The 23,617-nt window shown below is 41.2% G+C and overlaps 1 protein-coding gene across 2 annotated transcripts; it reads left to right on the plus strand.

The window, feature by feature from the left end:
- Nucleotides 1–17,504: 17,504 nt before the first annotated feature.
- LOC120111352 (phosphatidylinositol 4-kinase gamma 7-like) lies at nucleotides 17,505–21,789 on the plus strand. 2 transcript variants are annotated; one of them, XM_039128284.1, is made up of 2 exons: nucleotides 17,505–17,745; nucleotides 19,219–21,789. In XM_039128284.1, exon 2 carries the CDS (start codon nucleotides 19,518–19,520, stop codon nucleotides 21,453–21,455), a length of 1,938 nt encoding a protein of 645 aa, XP_038984212.1. In that variant the 5' UTR covers nucleotides 17,505–17,745; nucleotides 19,219–19,517; the 3' UTR covers nucleotides 21,456–21,789. The 2 variants fall into 2 exon arrangements, with proteins under 2 accessions (XP_038984212.1, XP_038984211.1); XM_039128283.1 differs by having other exon boundaries at nucleotides 19,272–21,789.
- The last annotated feature ends 1,828 nt before the right edge of the window (nucleotides 21,790–23,617 follow it).

The following is a 23,617-nucleotide window of genomic DNA, read 5'->3' on the forward strand; positions in this document are numbered from 1 at the left end:
CCAAAAATAAATATGCCTAGTAAAAATAATCACAAAAAAATAAAAATAAAAATTTTACAAGAGGTAGATCTCAACTTCTACCTCAACTTTGTCTTTTGTTATACTACCTAATTCTTTATGGATTAAAAGATACACTTGATTAAAGTTTTTTTTTTTTTGAAAAAAAAAGCTTTCAATTTAACTGGCTAGTTTCGAGCCTCAAACTATAGAACTTCGACCTGTTTTAATCCTAGAGAGGATTAGCCCCAAGTTGTAGATTTCTAAAAGTTACCTAATTTTTTTTAAAAAAAGATAATTTCAATCAGACATTATATGACCAATGGCTTTTAAAAGTTTAGCTCATGACTGAGCTTCCTTATTTGACAAATCTTAATTCTAGACCTTGCTCAGCCCTATTCGTAGTGGTCAAAGTAGTTCACATTGAGTCTAATGATCCACTTGAGGGATTCACTTCTTCTAAATTAGAATTAAAGATAAAAAATGTTTATTTTCTTGCCTTATGTTTGAACTACTTGGCTTTGCTCAGAGATGGTTTCTAGCCTTAGTTTTTTTTGCTCTAGGCTCTGAGCGAACCACTTGCTCTGTTTCTTTATCCAGACTTCATGGTAGGGACGCTTCTTAACATCCATCCTTATTGATGACAACAACGGTGACTCCTCCTCGATCTCAATCTCAGTTGATCAAGTGATGAAACCAAGAGATGAGAGCTCGACCTCTCATGAGTGGTATCGTATTCTTGTACTATCATCACAAACTTGTTGCAGGCATTAACAAGTTACTTCGTTTGGGCTATGGTTACAACATCAATATTTCCTTATGTTTTGGAGGCATCGATCAAGAACTGCTTCTCGTCCTTTACGAGACAATACTTCCACTATCACCTATAGAAGACTGCATCTCGATCCCAAAGGTATAGGCTCCCAAGAATGCTTTGGCAAACATTCAAAAAATCTACTTTGCATGTTACCTCATCAACATATCTTTTAGTAATTGTGAATTTGAAGATACACTGCTTGATGATTTTTAATTTGTTGTCTTTTTAAATCCAACCAAGAGGGTAAGAATGTGGATGAGGCTTGGTCTGCAACCCTAGCTTCCAAACCAAACTTTCAGAAATAAGATTCTTCTAGTTTCCAGGATCTTCTTCATCACTAGGATATGCCATGTATTGTTAGCCTTGATGCACAAATATAATTGATAAATCAATAATTAAATATTTCTAATAATCAAAAACACTAAATAAGAAGAATAAACTAGCAAATAATTAACTTGACAATAAAAAAATAAAATAAAAAAAATGAAAGAAGATGGCATATGGATCGAAGCACGCTGACGCGTTGTCCCAGAAAAGTTTATACCTCCACGCACGGGTCTGCTGGCACAGATCTCCTAGAGATACGATGACCTAGTACAGAATCACGTCTTCCCCGTCAGTGCGCCTATAAGGAAGAAAGAAGAGCACGTTCACACTTGCAGATAGCTCAAAAGAAACTTAAAAAAATTATGAGGAGAAAATTTTTTTTCTTTATTTCTTTTCTCCCCAATAATCCCTAGAGCTTTTTTTATATAGGCTCTTGAAATAGAGAGAAGAGAAATTTTTTATTGTGTTTGAAATAATCTCTAGAGCCCTTTATATAGGCTCAGGCGTGTCAAAAGAAGCATACTCTCCTCCCGCGGATTGATGACGTGTCTTTTTGTGCTCCTTTGATCTTGTGGCTTGTTGAATCTTGGCCGCCCATGCTTCCTTCCTTCTTCGGAGGGTCTTTCCGTGCTTGTTGTTGCGCATGGATGCATGACACTTGTCATGGCCTGCTTCCTTTAGAGATCTTTCCATGTTTGCTCCCTTACTTGTGCGCGGATGCTTGCTACTTGACCGTTGACCAAGTCAAATGTTTGGTTTTCAAATTTTAAAATATTTGATTTAATTCAACATGTTTCACACTAATAATGCCTCATCATATTTCAATAATGAATGAAAACATTCGTCTCCAAAATGGATAATATGGTGGCTATTTATGATACCATATGATTTTATGTTGTAAAAGTTGCACAGCAAAGGATCCGATAACTCATGATTCAGAGCTCCTGTGACTTCAGCTTAGTCAAAAGAACATAAGGTTCGAGAGATGCTCCAGCTCATGTAATAATATTGTTTGCTTGCTTAACAGGGCAAGGGGCTGTCATGAGATCACGATGGAAAGACTAAAGAGCTACCGGCTCCCAGTGCTGGATGGCAGCTGTCTGGTTATAAGTATCCTGCACTCTTAATATGCGCCAATATAATTAAGCAGGTACAATGATTAGCATTCTCCACCAAATTGGACATAAAGTAGGAATATCTCTAATCTGTTGATGATCAGCATGAAGAACTAGGCATGATCTCCTTTTTTTTTTTCTGATATCACCCCCTCATTTACGACCAATTGGCAACAAAAATCCAAGTAAGAATCGGACGTTGGATGATCTCCGCCCACCTTCACCTCATCCTCACAATAAAATTTCTTTACAGTTATGAGTTGGAGTACAAGGCCAGCAAAGGATACAAGCATAGAGAAGCTCGCAATAAGACTAAGGAGAAAAGCTATATGCTGTTGATTGCCCATATCATAGAAGACTGGTGCAATGGAGCTATGGTCACTTTAATTTAATGGCTTGACAGTGTTCTGTTATGTATGTCTCTGAACTTTTCGTGGGTCTACTGAATACTGATGGGTGGGAGAAGCCTTTCTCTGTCTGATCTTTCTGATGCCCTCCATGGTATCACATGATGGATATATTTATTAGAGATCATCAGTCTGTAAACATATAGATGTTCTGCTCTGAAAGTATCTTGTAGTACTTGAAAACTTTACACCAACCAATTGGTTCTGACCTACCTTAATGGCATGTGCTTGTGAAGGCCATGCCGAGGGTTAGAAACCAGTGTTCTCCCTCCAGCCATTAGAGCAACTGCATGCAGTTTGTGAACAGATGAAGAAATGGGTTTTTCTTTTGCTTTTTTTTTTTTCTTTTTTGTTACACCAAGCAAATGATTTATGGCAGCACCATGGTTACCAAAGGAGTTGGCAGAAAAAAAAAAAAGAAAGAGTTTTTATATTTTATATATGCAAGAAACTGCAAAGTTCGACAATTATACATGATACATGTGCATCTAGTTGCAAAACACGAACGTAGACAAGGGATACAGAACTAGCCTAAATTGACCTTATGTGCGCTAGAGAAATGCTTAGCAGCAGCAACCATGGAAGTCTCTGGTCCGGATCGCCTTATCTCTGCTTGGTTTCTATCAACAGAGCAAAAGAATGAGAACCATGATGCTAACACTGATAACAATGTCCTGCGTTCCTTCTTGCTTCCCATCACTTGATTTTGTCAGCACAAGCTACGTCTGAGAGTTTTTTGCCAACAAATTCAGAATAACTCGAGAAGATTGAGACTTCAGTAGCTCAGACCAAAGAACACAAAGTGGCTCCTGAATGTTGAAGGCTTTGATGGGTGCTTCTAGGATGTAGTTTATATACAGAAATATTCTTGGTGAGCAAGTTAACATTTCAGAAAATAAAAAATTAGGATGAGAAGCTAGTCAAGCATGGAGACTGAGAATGGTTGAAAGGAGTCAGTTTCGCCGTAGGGGAGGTGATGGGAGATAAAGGTGGCGCGCACCACAAGAAATCCGCTTGAGTTGCGGGTACCACCTGACCGTTCGTTTCGAACCCGCCCAGCACCTGAATAGGCGTGTAATTGTCAGTTAATGCTCGTGCTATTTTTATTTTTTTTTTGCTGAAAAAGATTTTGGGGGGGGGGGGGGGGGGGGGGGGGGGGGGGGGAACCCTTACGTAGTAGCCCCGACCACTGGGCCCCCACCCCGCCAGGAGAATGTTCGATGCGAGTAGACCGAGTCGTGTGTTGGGCACCCCGACTTATTTTACTCATACCCTCCCCACCCGTGGGCCGGCTCGGTTATCCGACCCGACCCGACCTTCCATGTGAGTACATCACACCTGGCACCACCCAGGCTACCAGCCGACCAGTAGCGCTTCCAGATCCCGGGTCCAGGCGTAGAGCATCCGGTCTCCGAATTTAATCGACGCCCGCGCGTTTCGAACCTGTAACCACTTGGTTGGAAGCAAACGCCCCGTTCCAACTAGGCTACCATCTTGGTGGCAATGCTCGTGCTATTCACCGAAAGGCGAAGGGACGTGCGACTTTTCTGTTTTTCTTTTCTTCTTTTTTTTAAGGAAACTGAGGCCTCTTCTTTTATTAGGGAAATTGAGGCCTTCGCCACCCGAATTTTACTCCTCGGAAAGTATTTACAATGGAAAAAGAAAGAGCCGAAAACAACAGAGTAACCTCCAAGAAATGTAGGAAGAAAGCTCTGAAAGTTTGAATCAGATTAATAGAACCTTAACCACCAAGAAATGAAGGAAGAAAGCTCCGAGGTTTGAATCAGATTAATAGAACCTCAAGAAATAACTAATATGCAATGGTGAAGAGAGGACAAATCTCCTGGCCAACCTTTCCCTTGGCCGGTGATATCTTCATCACACCCTTTTTGTTTTTTCTTTTTTTAGATACAAAGGTTGTTCACCCTACTCTAGTATACGTGTAGCTAGCAGAATCAAGAGCAACAATCTGACACAATAGTGAAGGAGGGATCTTCTGGTGTGTCCAGAGGACCTATCCGGAGTGTTGTGCAGCATAATCCCCCTCGAGGATGATGCGCTCCGCTTTCAGCCTATGTCTTGCATAGAAGATGCTTTCCCATACTGCCCTGAGTTCCACCCCTATAGCTGTCAACCCATCGGTACATGCTTCGTGTCATGCCCCTGCCTGCGTGGGGCACGTGAGGCACCCAATGCTCACGTGGGGGCCACATGAGAGGGGAATACGGAACTTTCCTGCCAGATATTGTCCGGTTCCGGAGCTTCACGCAAGCGTCCTTCACCCCTCCTCGGTTTTGTTTTCCACCCAAAATGCGTCTACAGGATTAGGAGACACCCGCCTCATATGCCTAGGCTATGGAACGAGTCTTTCCGATGTGGGACTATTGGGCCTCACACCCTTTCCACCATCGGATAAGAGTCGTCCTCGGCTCTGATACCAAATGTCACGCCCCCGCCTGCACGGGGCACGTGAGGCACCCAGTGCCCACGTGGGGCCACATGAGGGAGGGAATATGGAGCTTCCCTGCCAGATATTGTCTGGTTCCGGGGCTTCACGCAAGCGTCCTTCATCCCTCTCCGATTTTGTTTTCCACCCAAAACGTGTCTGCAAGATTAGGAGACATCCGCTTCATATGCTCAGGCTCTAAAACGAGTCTTTCCGATGTGGGACTATTGGGCCTCACACTTTGCCCGTCCACAATAATTATATGTGAGTTATGATCCCTAATCACAAAACCCACACCTGCTCTGTCTCCATCACCGGTAGCACTATCATCGAAGTTCACCTTAAGATAGCCGGAGAGTGGGGGCTCCAAAGAAACAAGGACGAGCCTGGGCGTTGTATCAGTAGAGTGGGGGTTCCAGATATCCCTGGTTATCTCAGATGAAGTCATCGTAGCGGCCTTAGTAATCTCAGCAACTTGAAAAAAAGCTCTCTCCACAACGCTCCCGGTTGTCTTCGAAGGCTCAGGCGTTTCTGTCTAACCATATGTGATATGCCAAGTAGGCACATATGATCCCCACTCCAATGTGTTATTTAGGTTTCTTGGCTCTATATAAGTTCCCAAGATCTACTCAGTATATAGCCAATGTGGGACTAAACATATGTCTGTATGGATCCTCACATATTTCCTTCATCGAAGCTATAACCGCCACCCGAGTTGGAGTCTCTCTCATCTTTTGGCAGAGACTTCCATTAAGCAAGCTAGCTTTGATCCTGAAGGATGATATATTTGACCACAACACATCCAACTTTTCGGCATTCTGTTTTCTTGACAATTGTCTGAAATTCACAAACTACTGCAAGAACTGAGAAACTAATGAAAAATATATCAAACTGGAAGGGTTTCTAAGTCCCTACCATGAGATAATTTTATTGTTTTTCTCAAAGAAAAAATTAAAAAGGATATTCTTAGAATAAAACACAGTGAGATTTGTCACCTGTTGGCTAGTGGTGCTGATTTGGCTTGCCAACTTTCATGCCAATTGTACTGATCCCAGTGTCTGGACTAGAAACTCATGCTTCACTTGAGTGTATAAATTATAATCATAGCAAAGTTGGGGGCATATTTCTGATTTGCTTAAAGTGCATATCCACCAGCTGCTACTGCTTTAGGCTTGAGCTTCAGCCATGATTTGCAATAGCTGCTGTTATTTCGCCATTGCTATGCTTTGCTGTTACCTGACATTTTCCCTTTTAAACAGATTAAGGCAATGTCTTTTCCCCTTTTTTGAGGAAATAAACCAGTACTTCTTCAAAATGCAATATTTTATTCCGTGAACAGGCATAACCACTGTTATTTTACCATGCTTGTCTATTACTCTGTTACATGACTAAGAAGTGCCGTTATAGCAGCTAATATTTTTTCCCCAAAAATTGACCCGGCAAATAAATAACCACTATTCCCATTAAAACGGACAGAATGAAGTGTCCGTTAAAGTATCAGCATTACAGAGAAACCATGGTTTCAATGAGATGGATGTTCTGATAAGAGGGGGTTCTGTTCCTTCCAAATCATGGAGGCGTTTCTCCAAGTGTTTGATTTGAGTACTTCTTCCATCATTTCTATGAAATAATTGGTGGCATCTATATGTTATACTCAGAAAAATTTAACAAATGTTCATATAACCACGGTAGATTATTGGATAAAGATTCTAACAGGAACCTCTAATGCGAAGTTTGAACTTGCCCAGGACTCCAGGCACGAGCTCAATATATGTTTCCTAATGACAAATTGGCAATGTTACATCCGCAAAAGAAGTTTAATTATTGGTCTCATGGCTCAGTGGAGAGCAGATTCGCTTGGAAGCTGGAAAAATCAACTTATCTTAACTCATAAATCATCTTTTCTAGATTTATATAATGTAATCAATTGAAAAGATTGGTAATTACATAAGCTCTAATGCACATCTTGCTGAGATTTACTAGTTATACATGCATGGATTAGCCTAAATTAACTTTATGTGCACTAGAGAAGTGCTTAGCAGCAGCAACCATGGCTGCCTCTGGACCGGTCGGCGATGCAGCAGAACGCCTCCTCTCCGTTCGGTTTCGATCAACCGAGCAAACGCAGGAGAACCATGACACCAACACCGATGAGAATGTCCGTCGATCTTCCTTGCTCCCCATTGCTTGCTCTTCTTGTCAGCACCAACCTATGCACTAGATTTTATTGCCTATGGACTCGGAATGACCTTTGGCTTGGGAAGATTGGGATCTGCTTGGATGAAGACTTCAGCTCGTTCTCTCAAGTCTGCAACTCAATGGTGGCTTCTTAATGTGGAATGCTTCGTGGGAGTTATATCGATCGCTGAGTTCAACTTAAGCTTTTATATAGGCAAATGCAGGTGAGCTTTCTTGGCCATCAAGTATGGCATTTAGAATTGAGGTGTTAGAAAACGTCTGCTGAGGAGCAAGTCAAACAAGAAGATAGTTCAAAGAGCACTTCTTGCCTAAAGTGAAGTGTAGCTTTCGACAACCACTCTTTTGCCACGCGGTTTTGGTGATTTATTTTAACCTGCTCTGCTTGACCATAACACGAGTCTCTCTCTACCTAATACTGTTTTCCTGGAGGCTGTCTCAAATACTGTTTTCCTGGAAGTTGTCTCAAAATCATAAACTACTGCAAAGAATGATGAAGGTTTATAGACCATGCGTAAGTCCAAATAGAAAAGCCTACGTCTGTGTGCGCGTGCAGAGGCCTACGTGCTCTCAGTCACAGCATGAGTGGTCGTGTGCCCTGTAAATATATATAGCTCACACAAGTCTTGCACACAGCCTGATGGCCAGCCATTAGCTGCCACCTTGGTGCATACACCATATCAAAATCCCTGCGCGCAAGAATAGCAGCACTAATATTTCTCAAAAATATAAGGAGTATAATGAAGCTTATTTTAAGATTGCAGAATTAGGACAGATTTGATTTCGGTTGGATAAGCGAGGGCAGGGTTGATGGTTGAAGGTTGATGGTTGTTGGAGAAAGAAAAAGCAAACAAGAGAAACTTGGAAACAGAGACGAACCCAACGCAGAAACTGCGATGGCTCTGATACCATGACAAAATATCAATAGAAAATTGGAAATCTTTATTTATAAAGGTGTACAAATGCTTATAGGTATGATATAAAGCTGTACAATATACAATAATACCTGGACGCATAAGGAATGATATACAAACTATGATCAGCTACATAAGGCAGTGTATAAAACTAAATATCATAAGAGGGTAACCAGGGAGGAAAACCATGGCTAACTCTGTCATGCCCTGAACCTAATACGTAAGAAACGCTTCATACATATATGGTACACTATACAAGTATCAAAGGCTATAGATAATATCAAAGCAATAATGATTATTAGAAATTAATTTAATCAAGATCTTATACAAATAATTCCTACAATCAATTGTTCTAAAATGACATAAGTCAACATATGCTAACCATTTATTCAAATCAAATAATATATTCTAACTAGAACTCCAATAACTAAGAATATCTTTAAAAGATCTAGCGCATTCTTCCAAGTTCCGAGCAATCATGAATCTGGATCTGAAAATAGAAAAAAAAATAAATAATAAGCTACACTAGCTCAGTAAGCAACATAACACCCCAAAGTGGGATCTAAGCATGACAAAAGCAAGATATTGTCTAAAAAAAAAATTAATTTTTGAATAATATATATATCTCTTTTGAAGTTTACTAATATTTTATAACTTGATAATGGAAATCCAATATTAGGCTATGGCCACGTAACTCAGTGGCATGGGACAGAATGTACAAAATGCCAAATATCACTATTCTTAACCATCAGTAGTTCAGTGTTTAAATATCACTATTCTAATCACCGGTGGTTCAGTGTCGAAATTAGTTTTTCAAATTACAAGTCGACAGGGCTAATGAATAATCTCCATTGGTAGGGCTAGATCATAGCTAGGCTGAGAATACACACACACACACATATATATATAATAAATTTCATAATTTATCCAGTCATATTTTTCAAATTTTATAACATAATGCATAACATATTTTAAAATAATTATTATCATAATAATAACATGCTTGACCCATTTAATCAAGTCAAAAAAGATATTATAATCAAATTTAATAAACTAATTGTCATTTTACCAAAAATTCAGAAAATACACTTTGAAGTATTAGGTTACTTATCTCTTATTACTTCAAAATCCGACTTTAGATAGACGGGTCAGGTTCACCTGTTTTAATATTATTAAAATATTATTAATTTTATCATTATTTTGAAAGCGAAGCAAAGTCAAAAATTAAAATACTATAGGAAATACGGCCTTATGCCCAAATCAGATTGGTGAGATGGTAGTGCCCAATTGCTTAGGTTGGTCTAAAATAGTCAAGATGAGGTATAATTTAAGTGGCTCAAAAAGTCAAGGATAACCAAATTCTAGGAGATACCTGACAAGGGTGGGCGTACGGTCCAGTATGCTACTCAAGTATCGAGGCAGTGCACGACCTCCACCTAAGGTCAACTTGGATCTGAGCAAAAAAAAGTTAGGGCTTTAAACTAAGATTTCTGGATCTGGCTTAGAGAGAGAAAGAGTCTCAACCGAGTTCAATCAAGGGTTTGGGTTTGGTCTGTTGATGGCACGGGCCATTACAGCATTTAATTTACAGCCCAAGAAGAAAATAGCAGCTAGAGAAGTAATTTTTTTTTGAATTAATAAATAAGAATAAAATGGGAAGGAAATAAGAAATGAGAAGAAGAAGAAGAAAACATGAATGAAGAGAGGGAAAGAAAGAAGAGAGGAGAGGAGAGGAAAGGAGGTTTGGCGGCGGCTGGGCCTTAATGGTAGGGGCTGATGGCCAGCCAACGATAGTAGGGTGGCCGATGGCGTTACGGTGGCTGGTGAGGAGGAAGAACTTGTGGACGTTCTCGGTTCCCAGAAATAGGGGAGATATCTCAACAAAAGAGGAATAGAGAAGAAAGAGGGAAGGAAAGCTTACCGGCGAGTGGCGGAGATGGAAGATCTCGACTGAGGATAGCTCGGTTTGGCGGTCTTGTGGCAGAGGTGCTCGAAACAAAGAGAAGAAAAATAGAGCCGTAGGGAATCTAGAGAGAAATAGAGAGAATTTTGAAGTGGCAGAGCTCGGATTTGGCGACACGATAGTCACCGGAGGTAAGGAAGAAGGAAGAGATGTTCGGTGATGGATGGGGGGAGGGGAAAGAGGAAATTTATAAAGCTTGGGGAGACATGATAAGCTTGGTCGTTGCACCCATTCACGATCTCGACGGCGATTGAATGCGACCCAACGATCGGTGACCGTTCGAACGGCTTTGCGGAGTCCACAACAGCCACGGTTGTTGTGGCTTATTCGCTCAACCGAAGAGGAAGCAGAGGATCGCAATCCTCTATTCCAGTCTCTTCTTCTCGCTGAAGTCGGTTGGGCCTGCAAACTTCAGCCCAAAACGGCTCATTCTAGGCTAGATCTCACAGCCTCTGGCTGGCTCCTGGTGGCTTTCCTTAGCAATAGGTATCAACATCATAAGGTTACTTTCTTGCCAAAAAGAAAAAAAGAAAAAGAAAAATCATGCTGCTACCTGGGTCATGGAGGCATGTGGTTTATCATGTATGCATGTTTCAAGCAGTCACAAAGAGTTGCAACGGTTGTTAAAATCAAATATATTTACTGAGGTTCCATTGGCAGTCATTCTCCGTAACACTTTGTTTGATCGATAAATTGATGAAAGTGCAGCTGTAATGCGAAAATCTCAGACCAAAGAACTTCACATTTGATGGGTAACCTCCCGATGTTACTCTTATAGGGTTACAGGCTGCCTACAAGTATAAGCAATGAGAGCATGCGCCAATCGTAACTTTTCCGTATTAGAATATTGGGCTATGCAGCTGTTCTCTGCGCGCGCGCGCGAGTTTTATTTTGTTGGGAAAAAGAAGCAGAAGCCCTCACATGGCCATGGCATGGAGACAGCCCTAGGAGTTTATTTGCACTAAATTATGCGGTTGTTATGATTTCTAACCAAAATGACAACTCTGCCAATAACCAGTAGCCGTCAAAACTCCTAAGAAGCCCTTGGCGTTTATGTAATTACTGAACTACTACAAACATCTTGCTTTTGAAGAGAAACAGAGGGACTCCTCTTCTACTTCTATAGCTATGCGGTTGGTTTTCATCACCCGGGAGCTTCCCTTCTTAAGTTTCTTTAAGGTCAACTTCAACGATAGTACAACTGGTGGCAGTAACAAAGATGGAGCGAGGTTCGTGATCCAAGATCCGAACTCTAGATTAGTTGCAGCTAGTGAGACTCCGATCTTTAATGTCTCAGTTCTAGGAGCAGAACTAAGGGTAGTGTAGGCAGATATTACCTATGCGAGATGGATTCCGAGGGCTGACCTCATTGCCATCGAGGATGATTTAGCTATAGTGGTCGGGTGGATTAAGGCTCAGGCAGGGATGACAGGCGCTCACCCACTCCTGCATGACATCTGGAGGAGCTTGAGAGAGTGTATGTTTATGGTGGCCGGGTTTGTCTGTAGAGAGGCAAATAGTGCTACGGACTGGGTTGTCTCTTATATGGCGGAGCATTCTGGAAGGGTTCTTTTGGAACGATTTGTCTTCGATCAATCTCCATAATATTTTATTTTCTGACCTTATTGAATGTAGTCATACTCGACGTGTATAACATGTTCGAGATATTTTGACATTTGGTTTCTAATATTCCAAATTTTTTGGTCTCCCACTCTCCTAGGAAGGGAATGAGGAAGCTGTTTGTCAGGTGATTAATTCGGGAGCTAGGATTGTAAGGAGGAAGCTGCAGCTATCCGAGTTTCCCAATACTTTTATTTATATTGATGATGTCAACAGAAGGAACCTTCTTTAGTTCTTTATTCTTTTTCTCTTTTTGTAACCTTTGCCTTGGGCTATTATCTAATCTTTCACTACTATCAGCTTAGATGCTTCGGGCATCAACACATACCCCTTATCATCAAGGGAGAGATTAGCATTTGGCATCCTAAGCTTTAGTTGACACCTTTATAATTAGAACTATCACAAGGACAGTTAAGCGATATTCATAGGCATTAATAACATAATGTTGCTGTCCTGGTCATACCTACCTAAAGCTCACCCAATTGAAAGAGAGAGATTGGATGGCTTTGAGACAGCTTTAGCTTAGATTATGGCCTTTGTCCGACCTAAAGTTGCTTGCTTCCAACGATTGCAATTAGAACATACTCCTTTAGAACATGCAAACTAGTTGAAGCAAAATTGAAATCCCATGTAAGATTAAGTTTCCTTCCTACACAAAGTACAGGCCACAAGTAGTGATATTGCTTCGACAAAATTGGCATACATAAAATTCCTGGATATTACCACAAATCATGATATCCAACCACTTAGATCTTCTAATTCTTCTATCTTTACCTGCTAAATTTCAAGTATCATTAAATATAAAGTGAGTAAGATCCATTGCCCTTCGCGCGCAATTACCATGTCACAAATCTTAGACTCAGTGTCAACTAACCACTAAATGGGATTTGAATTCATGTTCTTCAATTCTGATCTCATGTAAACTAATCACTAGATCTCAAAAATTTAAGTTGTGAATGAGTCAACAATGTCAATTAGGTCGTAGCCCAATCCAATTACTTCACTACCCAATTTATCTGAAATATGGCATGGCTTACAAGGCTGTGGGATGGGTGGTCCATTGTAGTTTCAACAGGGGCAATACATCCAACACGAACCCAGGTTCAATGCATCAAAGAATATTTACGTGGCGTAACGGAGATAAATGGGACGATGGAAATATTATTACATGGACCAGGTCCAGTGGACCAATCCAAACCTGCTTCTCTTTTGATCTTGAATCGTTTAAATACAAGCGGCGAGTGACTATTGGACTGGTCCACTGGACCCGGTTCATCCAACAATTTGATGTAGGACTGACACCCAAAAAAAAGACACGCAGAGCCACCAAGGTGGTAGCCTTGTGGTACTGGGCAGAAATTCTAACCTTAAGGTCCCGAGTTCGAATCGCTGCGGCGACGATTAAATTATGGACCGGAGCTCACTACTTTGGCCACTGCTTGGACTTGAGGTATAGGACCGCTCTTGAACCGCTAATAGCCGGGGTGGTGCCGGGTGTGACGTACTCACACTTGGGACTCGAGCCAGAGCCCAGAGGGGTAGCTGAGCCGGGCCCATAGGTGGGGAGGGTATGAGTAAAACCGGTCGGGGTGCCCAACACACGGCCATTTCTGCCCGCATCGAACATTCTCCTGGCGGGGCGGGGGCCCAGTGGAGGCTGCTACGCGGGGTTGGGCTTGTCCCTTCCTCCCCCCTACCCCTTTTCATTAGCAACAAAAAAAAAAAAAAAAAAAGAAAAAAGAAGACACGCAGAGAGAGTAAGGTCACACGTGACCGGTCCCTGGGTCGGCTTTGGACTTTTGCCGCCCGCACGTGATCGCATGAGCAAACGCCGCAACGGCATAGTGGCTACCGTCGGACCATACCTTACCCGAAACGTGGCATCCGACTGACGCGAGGTGGTCATCCAACGGTTGTGATTGTTTGAAGATACAGTGCAATGTACAAAAAACTGAAACTATTGTCGGGGGATGGCAGTATATACCCGAGATAAATATCTTTGATGACATGACATGAGACCTCACAAGTGTTATAAAAATATAAAATAACTCGTATTCCCTTTCTCCGTGTCGACCAACCTGTCCTTTGATTAATTAAACCTTTGTGGTGTGCTCAGGTGTGCTCATGTGGTCATTTTGAGCCTTATGCCACGGGAATATGTTTCTTTCTTGCACCAGCATCATAAGGGATGCGGAATGGACTTGAGCATGTCTAGAGCCATAATTAATGTGATCGCAAGTGTTCTTTTTTATGACACCCCTAGGCATTTGAGATATTTTTTTTCCTAATTAACTATTTATATCAAAGATTAATTATGTTGTATGTGGGGGTGTTTGAAAATATTTCATAATGTTCTATATAAAAACAACATAATTTGTCTTTTTTCTATCCCCATAAAATGTACATATTATGGATGGCAACTATAGCGTTGCACTGATAAAAATATAATGGTTTTATAAATTAAGAAGAGAGAACTTTCGTATATTTAAACAACAAATTAAAATAAACCAGTTGTTCCGCATTCTTCGAATTAGATATTGCATATCTCAATTAGTAGATGGAATTTCCATTTTGATTTAGTATACGACTTGGGCATAAATTTTTTCGGTAAATAGTAGCTTACCTTGATATATCTTGTTTTGTATTATTATTCTCCTACAACTACGAACTGTTCCCACTTAGTGTTATTTATTGAATAATGCGAGAGAGCAATATACTCCAAATAGGATGTTGCTTTGAAATATCGCTTGATCAATAATATATTCTCTTTACGGAACCATAACCTAAAATAATCTTGATATTATTATACAATAAGCTTTAGTGGTGGGCCTGTTGCATTCAAATAAAAATGACCAAGTTATATATAGTAGATACCAAAAATAAAATACAATCTAAACATATTATCAAAATATTATTATAGAGATTACTATTGTTGTGGGAATAAAGAGTCCGAATTTAGTCCCACATCGACTAGATAGCGGAGAGGTCTATCCTTAAATTGAGGGGGGCTACCCCTTTCTCTTCAGAGGCGCTTTTTACGGGACAAAACCGTGCGTTGGGAAGAAACTATGAAATCCCCTTCAAAGCGAACAATACCTCTAAGGAGACTCAGTCGTTTCCGCTGTCTGAGCCCGGTAGGGACTGAGCTCTGGGGTTCGGAAGATACCCTCGGCCTCATCAATGGTGCTTTCATTGAGAGCTCTTGACTCCGGCATAGACCCCTATGCTGGGGAAGCTATGTTGTGGAAATAAAGGTCCGAACTTAGTCCTACATCGACTAGATAATGGAAAGGTCTGCTCCTTAAATGGAGGGGGGCTACCTCTTTTTCTTCAGAGGCGCCTTTTGCAGGGCAAAATTGTGCGTTAGGAAGAGACTATGAAACCCCCTTCAAAGCGGAAAATACCTCTGAGGAGAAACAGTCGCTTTCACTGTCCGAGCCCGATGGGGACTGAGCTCTGGGGTTTGGAGGATACCCTCGGCCTCATCAATTATAAACAAAAATTGAAACATTTGGTTGCAACTTTTTATGTGTATCTTTGTTAATCACTTGATATGCTTTTCTAGTTTAATAACAGAGTAGCCAAAAGTGCCCATATTTATTTTCTATTCTAATAGCCGACTAAATTACGCCTTTTGATAATTAGTGTAGATCATTCTTTGATCTAGAGCCTCATTTTTTTAAAATCACTTACAAAGCACATGCTCTCTTCTTGCTCCACTTTAGATAATATATTTTTTTGATAATTTTAGATAATATATATTTAATACTAAATTTGTGCGTTAATTTGTTTTAATTATTTGTCTCTAGTCATAGATGTAACAAATATCATAAGTCTTGAATGTTCAATTTGCATTATTTGGACTATGCATCCTAATCTAGTTTTGATTAGCAAGACGGATTGTTGCCATGCTATTGTGTGCTCTCATTTGATAGATGTATGCAATGCGTAGGACTTGATTTCCATCATGCATGCCCTCTGAGTAACTTATTAGTTGCTTAGGACTTGATCTCACTATAAGAACCTCTAAGAAACTAAAATAAAATATATATGTCATGTAAGAAGAACAAGATATATTCAACAACTAACAAATTAGCCTAGCATCCTCATCGTTAACAACAGTGCACGCCATATTATGTGGAAAAAGAAATATCTCGTCCCTTTCGAGTACCCCAGTTATCACCTAACATTGCATAAGCAAGCAGTTTTCCAATGCAAGCAAAAGCATCCATCAACCATGTTTGATAATTGGTTACTTTCATCCCAACATCATTCCTGTTCCACAACATTGGCCTGGCAAAGATGGCAAAATGAACAAGAAACCAAAACTTATAGACACTAGCATTGGATCTAATGCAATTGTTAGGTGGAGCATGATTTGTGTCCTACTGCACAGATAAAATGAATGAACTCTATCATCCCATAGCACAAGCACCTCAAAGGCCATTGATGCATCTTGCAAAATCCCATTGGCAGTAAGCAAGCCAATAACCAACGCACAGAGATATATTTGCACGAAACTTATCACGATGAACAAGCCAAATCGAGCACAAATCTCCACGTGCAAGTTAACGACCCGTTGCTGCCGATCGTCACAGCACGAACCTAAAAGACCACTTGTAGGTGCGAAGTATGTTTCTTTTTCTCCTGGAAGGGAATGGTGCGAATTCGCAGGTCGGCGCGCGCCCGCGGGAAACGGTGGCTCGGGATCGGTGCGTAAGTGGGCGACATGACAAGGATCCGTCCCGGCAGATCAGCGCCCTCCAAATCCCGAGGATAGCGGATAACTACGCTCTCTTATTCCTTAGAATAAAGCGGATAAACCACCTCATGCCTCGCTAATGTTATCGCTCAACGGTAACAAGTGTCCATTTATAACCGTACCAGTCCCCACATGCTCTTCCTTTTCCCTGCAAAGATAGACACTGACTTGCGCTTTACGTTAGGAGGAATTGACTCATTGTTACGTTACGATATAATCCCTGAGTTGCGGTTCCAAGAGGCACTAGGATAGGTCCAACGCATTAATGACGATGAGAGAGTCCGTTTTTTTTAATTGGTGACAATGAGAGAGTCCATTCATCAGACGGTCAGAATCAACCCATCGCCAGGATGATGAACTTTTATTCCCAAAATGACCTTACCAGTCTTGCTTCTGGCTGACCGGAGTAGTGTTATTCTTATTCTTATCCCTACAACGAGAAAGGAAAACGTACAACTACGCCGGAATTGACCTCGTAATTTCGCATAATTACGCCATCACCACTATGGATCAGTCCATCGAGAGTGCTGATCTCATTGTCCATCCGGTCGACGATGTGCAGATTGGACGGTGAGGATGGACAGCCTCGCGTGGTTGGTTATTTCTGTTATTTGAACAATGATGATGGGCAACTTCGTCCGGAAGCGCAGATCTGGGATCGCACGGAAATCCCGAACGCCAGACGCTGCCCCCCTCTCGCACAGCAGCACCGGCGAGCAGGCGTCAGAAAAGCATAACGTCACCGCAAACGAGCCAATGACTTGCTTCCACGGCACCGTCCCTCACGCTCGCCGTACGTGAGTCGTGGCGAAGATCGGACGGCGAGATTGCCCCTCTCGCGCATCGGACGGTATCCATGCCCTCTTCCAGAGACTTCGAATGATCGAAGCGCGAGAAGGAGACCCAAGAAAAACGGACGGATCGATGGGTCGTTTAACCACGGCTGTTTTTTTTTTAACCCGGACGGTCGCTTGGGGTGCTACAAGGAGAGAAGATTCGGGGGGAGCGAGCGAGCAAGGGAGAGTGAGAGATCTGGGGTGTTGTGGTAATCTGAGCCGTTGGCTCGACCGTATGATCTGATCTGCGCCGTGGATCGCGGTCGTCGTCGCGTCGCTGGCGGGGAGGCGGTCAGCGTTATCCGGTCGCGCTTGGTCTGCTTCCTGACCAGATCTGCGACTTTGGTGAGTTGGATTGGGAATCGTTCTCGTGTTTAGTTCTAGTGAAGGGGAATCGGTCTAAGAACGATTTCTTTCTGAAATATTTTCGCATTTCCCCCTTTCGATCGTTCTCGAAGTGCACGGACTGCTACAATGTTGGTGTTGTGGATTTTTTTGGTGATTTTTGAGGATTATTCTGGACTCTGGCGGGGTTAATTTTGATTAACGGTTGCAGATGGTAGAGTTTGATTTGATTCGTTGAGTTTGGAAACTATAATTAGTTTGAACGATTACTCCGGTGACTTGTTAATCTGATAATGAACACGTTCGTTTTTTCCCTAAATTTTTCATTTTTTGAAAAATAATTTTAGTATGTTGGTCGCAAGAGAAGCAAAGGTATCGATCCCGGAAATTTGGGAAATGATTGAGAAAATGTGCACGAGTTCCTCTTTATTTTTGTGCACAAAATTCCTTTTTCTTGGGTACCAAAAAAAAAAAGAGTTTTCTAGTTTAATGTAATCACCAAGTGTTTATGTTTTTCATCCTTTTTGTTTGATTTCTCGGAATATCTTCGGGTGTTCTTCTTTTTTTTCGGTGAAGTAACTGTGATTCTTGCATCCGTTATTGTAATGTAATCACTAAATATTTATGTTTGCCATCCTTTTGTATGATTCCGCGGAATATCTCCGGGTGTTTTTTTCTTTTGTGAAATTCGTAGTTCTTCGGTGACTATTTATAATTTTATTTATTAAAAATTTATAATGTCTTCAACAACGATATCAATAGAGGTCTCTCTCTCTCTCTCTCTCGCTCTCTCTCTCTCCCCCCCCCCACCGCCTCCCTCTCTTCCTCATTCCTCCCATGTTGTCATTATTCTGGATTATGGGTGGAATATGCAACATACATTTGCGTCGTTAATCTCTTTGTGGTATGGCTGTTTGTCATCTTTTGCGTCTTTTTCTTTTTCTTTTGGAGTGTTGCCTTCCGCTACGAACAGAGGCTTGAACAAAAGGGGGGTTTCTTTGCATTTTCGGGGCCTTTTTCTGTTTTAGATCATTGATGGATTATTAACCAAAAAAGAAGGATCTTTAATGTATTGAGTTTTTTTTTACCCATTTAAATTTTGTTCGCAGATCCACAAGTGATTCATGCTGTGTAATTAATATTCAACCTCTCCCTTTTTTGGCTGTCTGTGGTGACACTACTACACCAGTCACTCTATGATCTATCTTATTCTTCACTGGCTTCCTTTTATTTATACCATAAAATAACGTAAAAAGATGTTTTTTTAATTCTTTTATTTCCATTTTACCCCTTATTCTTCCTTTTTCAACCAACCAATTTTCATTTCATGAAAAAACAAAACTTTTTTTTTTAAAAAATGTTTATATTATTTATTGAAATTATATGATTGTCAATGTCCGGAATTTAATATATCATGAGATATAAATTTTGTAGTGCTAATAATTATAATTCTTAAACATTTTGTGTTCCAAGGTTCGGTTCATTTGATTCATCCATCATCTGAAAAGATGGCTTCTCCATTGTAGGAGAGGCACGCCATCTCCACCTACAATTCCATCACTAGTTGCTTTCAGCTTCTTCTTTTGTGAGGCCAATGGTCACCATCTGATAGCAATATAGTTGATACATGATCGATCGTGATCCACATCTTCCTCTCTTCGTAACGACGTCGGCCTTGGTGTTTGGCGTGTGCTCAAGAGAGAAGAGAAGGAAGAAGAAGAGCCTCTGCTACCCCGACGGTGATAACCTCTCAACACCCTCTTCCCTATTTTATGTCTCCTAACTTGGACAGCCCTGTCCAGACCCAGATGGCAGTTGCAGTTTTCAACCGCACTCTCAGCAGTGAATACCATGGGAACAAAACAAGTGAGGGAAGGCCTGCAGGGAGGAGACGTGTGTTTGTCCAAACTGACACTGGCTGTGTCGTGGGTATTGAATTGGACCGCGGAGACAACGCCCACACTGTAAAGAAGAGGTTGCAAGTGGCCCTTAATGTGCCCATTGAGGAGAGCTCACTTACATTTGGTGATCGAGTGTTGAAAAATGATCTTATTGGTGTTCGGAATGATTCCCCATTACTTCTCACTAGGAATTTCCTTCACAGGAGTTCTTCCACCCCATGTCTCTCCCCAACTGGAAAGGAACTCCAGCAGAGAGATCGGAGTGGGCCAATTGAAATCTTAGGGTGCTCAAGCTACTGCTCGCAAACAAAACAGCTTGTCAAGGATGTAGTGAAAGCTATTAAAAGTGGTGTTGAACCCATCCCTGTTCACAGTGGGCTTGGGGGTGCCTACTACTTCAGGAACAGCAGAGGTGAGAGCATTGCTATTGTGAAGCCTACAGATGAGGAGCCATTTGCACCGAATAATCCAAAAGGTTTCATCGGGAAAGCCCTTGGCCAACCAGGCCTGAAAAGGTCCGTGCGGGTTGGTGAGACAGGGTTTAGGGAGGTTGCTGCATACCTCCTGGACTATGATCATTTTGCCAATGTTCCCCCAACAATCCTTGTAAAGATAACCCACTCAGTCTTCCATGTGAATGATGGGGTCAACTATGCAAATGGTAAGGCTCATGACAGGTCTCAAGCTGTCAGCAAGATTGCGTCATTTCAGCAGTTTATCCCTCATGACTTCGATGCTAGTGATCACGGGACCTCTAGCTTTCCTGTTGCAGCTGTGCACAGGATTGGTATACTTGATATTAGAATCTTCAACACAGATAGACATGCTGGGAACCTTCTGGTGAGGAAGCTTGTTGGTGGAACTGGCAGATTTGGGGCTCAGACAGAACTCATTCCAATAGATCATGGTCTCTGCCTGCCAGAGAGCTTGGAGGATCCTTATTTTGAATGGATCCACTGGCCACAGGCATCAATACCTTTCTCTGAGGACGAGCTTGACTACATTGCAAATCTTGATCCAGTTAGAGATTCTGACATGCTTCGAATGGAGCTGCCTATGATCCGTGAAGCATGTCTAAGGGTTTTGGTCCTTTCCACAATTTTTCTCAAGGAAGCAGCGGCATTTGGGCTTTGCCTGGCAGAGATTGGTGAGATGATGAGCAGGGAGTTCAGGGGTATGGAAGAAGAGCCTAGCGAGTTGGAGGTTGTATGCATTGAGGCAAGGAGGCTAGTAGCTGAAAGAGAGGCATTTTCTCCAGAAGCTGAACCGGTTGGTGACGATCTAATCCAGTTTGACATTGATTGTGAAGATGAACCAGTGATGCCTAGAACACCACCATCCTACAATTTTGGTTTCAAGGGAGGGAGTTCCCGAAACCCGCTTTCAAAATTAGAGGAGAGATTGGAAGAGGAGGGAAACAATTATAGCAATGAAAAGAGCAATGTGGAAGAAGTTCCTTGCTTCCCGCCTGCTTGCAATCAGTTTCCAAATGTTTCAAAGCTGTCTACATCATTGAAGGGTGTGAGCCTTGCTGAAAAAACTCTGCAGTATCTAGGTGGTGTTCCAAAAGGGAATGATACTACAGTTAGAACTAACAATAGTGGCAGTGGACTTCAGAGTGGGAGCAGGAGTGCAAAGGAGCTGCCTGCAACCGCGAGCTTTGTGAAACTGGCAGACATGGGAGAGGAAGAATGGGGGTTGTTCCTTGAGAAGTTCAAGGAGCTGCTGCATAGAGCATTTCGCGGCCGGAAGTGTGGAGCTGCTGGCCAGAGGCAGTGGCAGAGGCTGGGTGCTTCTTGCCAGTTTTGAGTAGGAGATTAGATTTAGAGAATAGAGAGGATAGTTGTCTGTGGGTTGCAGTTGTTTGTTGTGCCCTTTCTAGGTGTAAAGAATGGAGAAGGGGGTTTTGAGAATAAGACCATCATGGTTAGGGGCTGGCAAGGGGGTGATTTGTGGGCGAGGAACGAGGTGGAGGTGGCCGTGCTTTTGTATATATCTTTCTTGTCTTGGTTCACTATCAGTTATGTCTTATTAGAAGTGGTTATTAAAAATAAACAATTAGAAAAAGTTATGTACATCTGCTTTTGAGCATTATGGATGGGTTAGTATGTGTTCATGAAATGATGCTAATCCTTCAAGGTATCATGATGCGGTTCAGAATGTTTTGTGTTTTTCAATATTTCTTGGCTTGGCAGCTGCCTTGTTTCTAGGGATGGCTGGCTTGGTTGTCCTTGTTTCCTGGCAGTTTCTTCATGGATGAATTATTATGTGGTGTTTCTCCTAAACAAGAAGTCAATTTGGATGTCTTTTTGTGGAGGTTTTTCCAGTCTGCTTGCTGCTGTTTATAATATTCTATTTTGCTGCTCTTATGCAAGTTTACAGCTAGTGCTGGCTGGACATTGTTTCTTGGTTACCTACCAAACGAGTCCACCTGAATTGTTTTACGTTATACAATAGAAGCCTCCTGTGATGCAACAGTGCAGATCTTGCAAAAGAACTACAAACTCCTTTTGAACCAGGCTCGTCTTCGAAGTTAAACACTTCAGTGGAGACCTAGGGGTTCTTATTGTGGTTGGAATCATAGGTGCATGCGGTTTCTAATGCTTGAAATTCGTTTTAGTTGGGTTGCTGATCTCAAGCTTTGAGTAAGTTTTTACTCGTTTACATTGTAAATTGGCTTCTTGCTCTTATTTGATATTTGATCATGACACGCTCTTTTTTTTTTTCTCTGTGATGACAGTATCTGTTTTACCTTCAAAGTAATTTTTAGGTTTTTAGGTAACTTATTTAATTGTTGAACAACTTATTTGACGCTTAAGATTTTTTTTTTTTTTGGTAATTCAAGTTTGAAATATTTAAAATCTGGAGGATTAGTTGTCTTGCAGTCTCCTATGTTTGGTGAAGCGAATCAAGAAATACTCTCCCCCATTAGCAATCAAAGAACAGGTAATGTAGTTTAAGAGGCTATTTTGTCACCTATGATGATCTGGTAATGCTGGTTTCTGTGGTAAAGTTATAAAAAAGAAAAATTAGGTGGAAAGAAGAAAACAGAAACTAGTTGTCTGGTTCTTCTGGAACAGCTGAGTCACACATCTATATTATTATTCATCCACCCCATTCCCCTTCTCTCCTGGTCAGCTCTCAACCCTTTAATGTTTACTTCTTGATCCATAGCCCATTCCACAACGATCCTTGCACCATTACAATTTGTTTTCTTCTATTAAATTGTTCCTTATTTTATTCCATTTAAACTCGCAGGCTTAAAATTGCACATCCCGAATACTGGTATTCATGTGATGCTCAAAGTTGATTAATTTTTCATCTAATCCTAAACTATATGGAAAACACAATAAAAGCAACTTGCCAATCTCAGGACGTGGGTTAGCCATATGGGTGTAAAGGATTATCTCATGGATGACGCCTACATCCTTTGTAAAGATTATTATTAGAAAAATAACTCGAGTACAAGCTAAAAACTATGATGGCTGGATTGAACTATAGTATCTGTATAAGCATAACGTGAGGGCGGCAATTGGGTTTAGTATAAATTCCATTTATCAAATAAGAAAAAAAATTAAACATGATCATAATCTTTTTATATATTAAATAGATAACCCAATCCAAAACTGTTTAATAAATAGGCCGAATCAGGTTAAATGAATTAGCTGAGTTGAACAGCTCATAAATAGATTAAAAAGATCTTAAATAGGTTAAAACAAATCAAGTCATAATCCGATCCAACTATTAAGCAGATAAAACCAGGTTAAATAAGTTATGACTTCAAACCTGAACCTGACCTATTAATAAACATTGGATTGGATCATCTGTTTGTTACTCGGATCTGTCCATATTAAACCTGAACCTATGTTGCCAATCTTGGGGAGAATGATAGGTAAATTTTGTCGCAAGGTGATAGCTAACGAGCTAAATCAGAATAATAGATACCCGAAAAACCAATTGAGATTAATTAA

The sequence above is a fragment of the Phoenix dactylifera genome, chromosome 7 (genome assembly GCF_009389715.1).
Source record: "Phoenix dactylifera cultivar Barhee BC4 chromosome 7, palm_55x_up_171113_PBpolish2nd_filt_p, whole genome shotgun sequence".
Taxonomy (NCBI): Eukaryota; Viridiplantae; Streptophyta; class Magnoliopsida; order Arecales; family Arecaceae; genus Phoenix; species Phoenix dactylifera.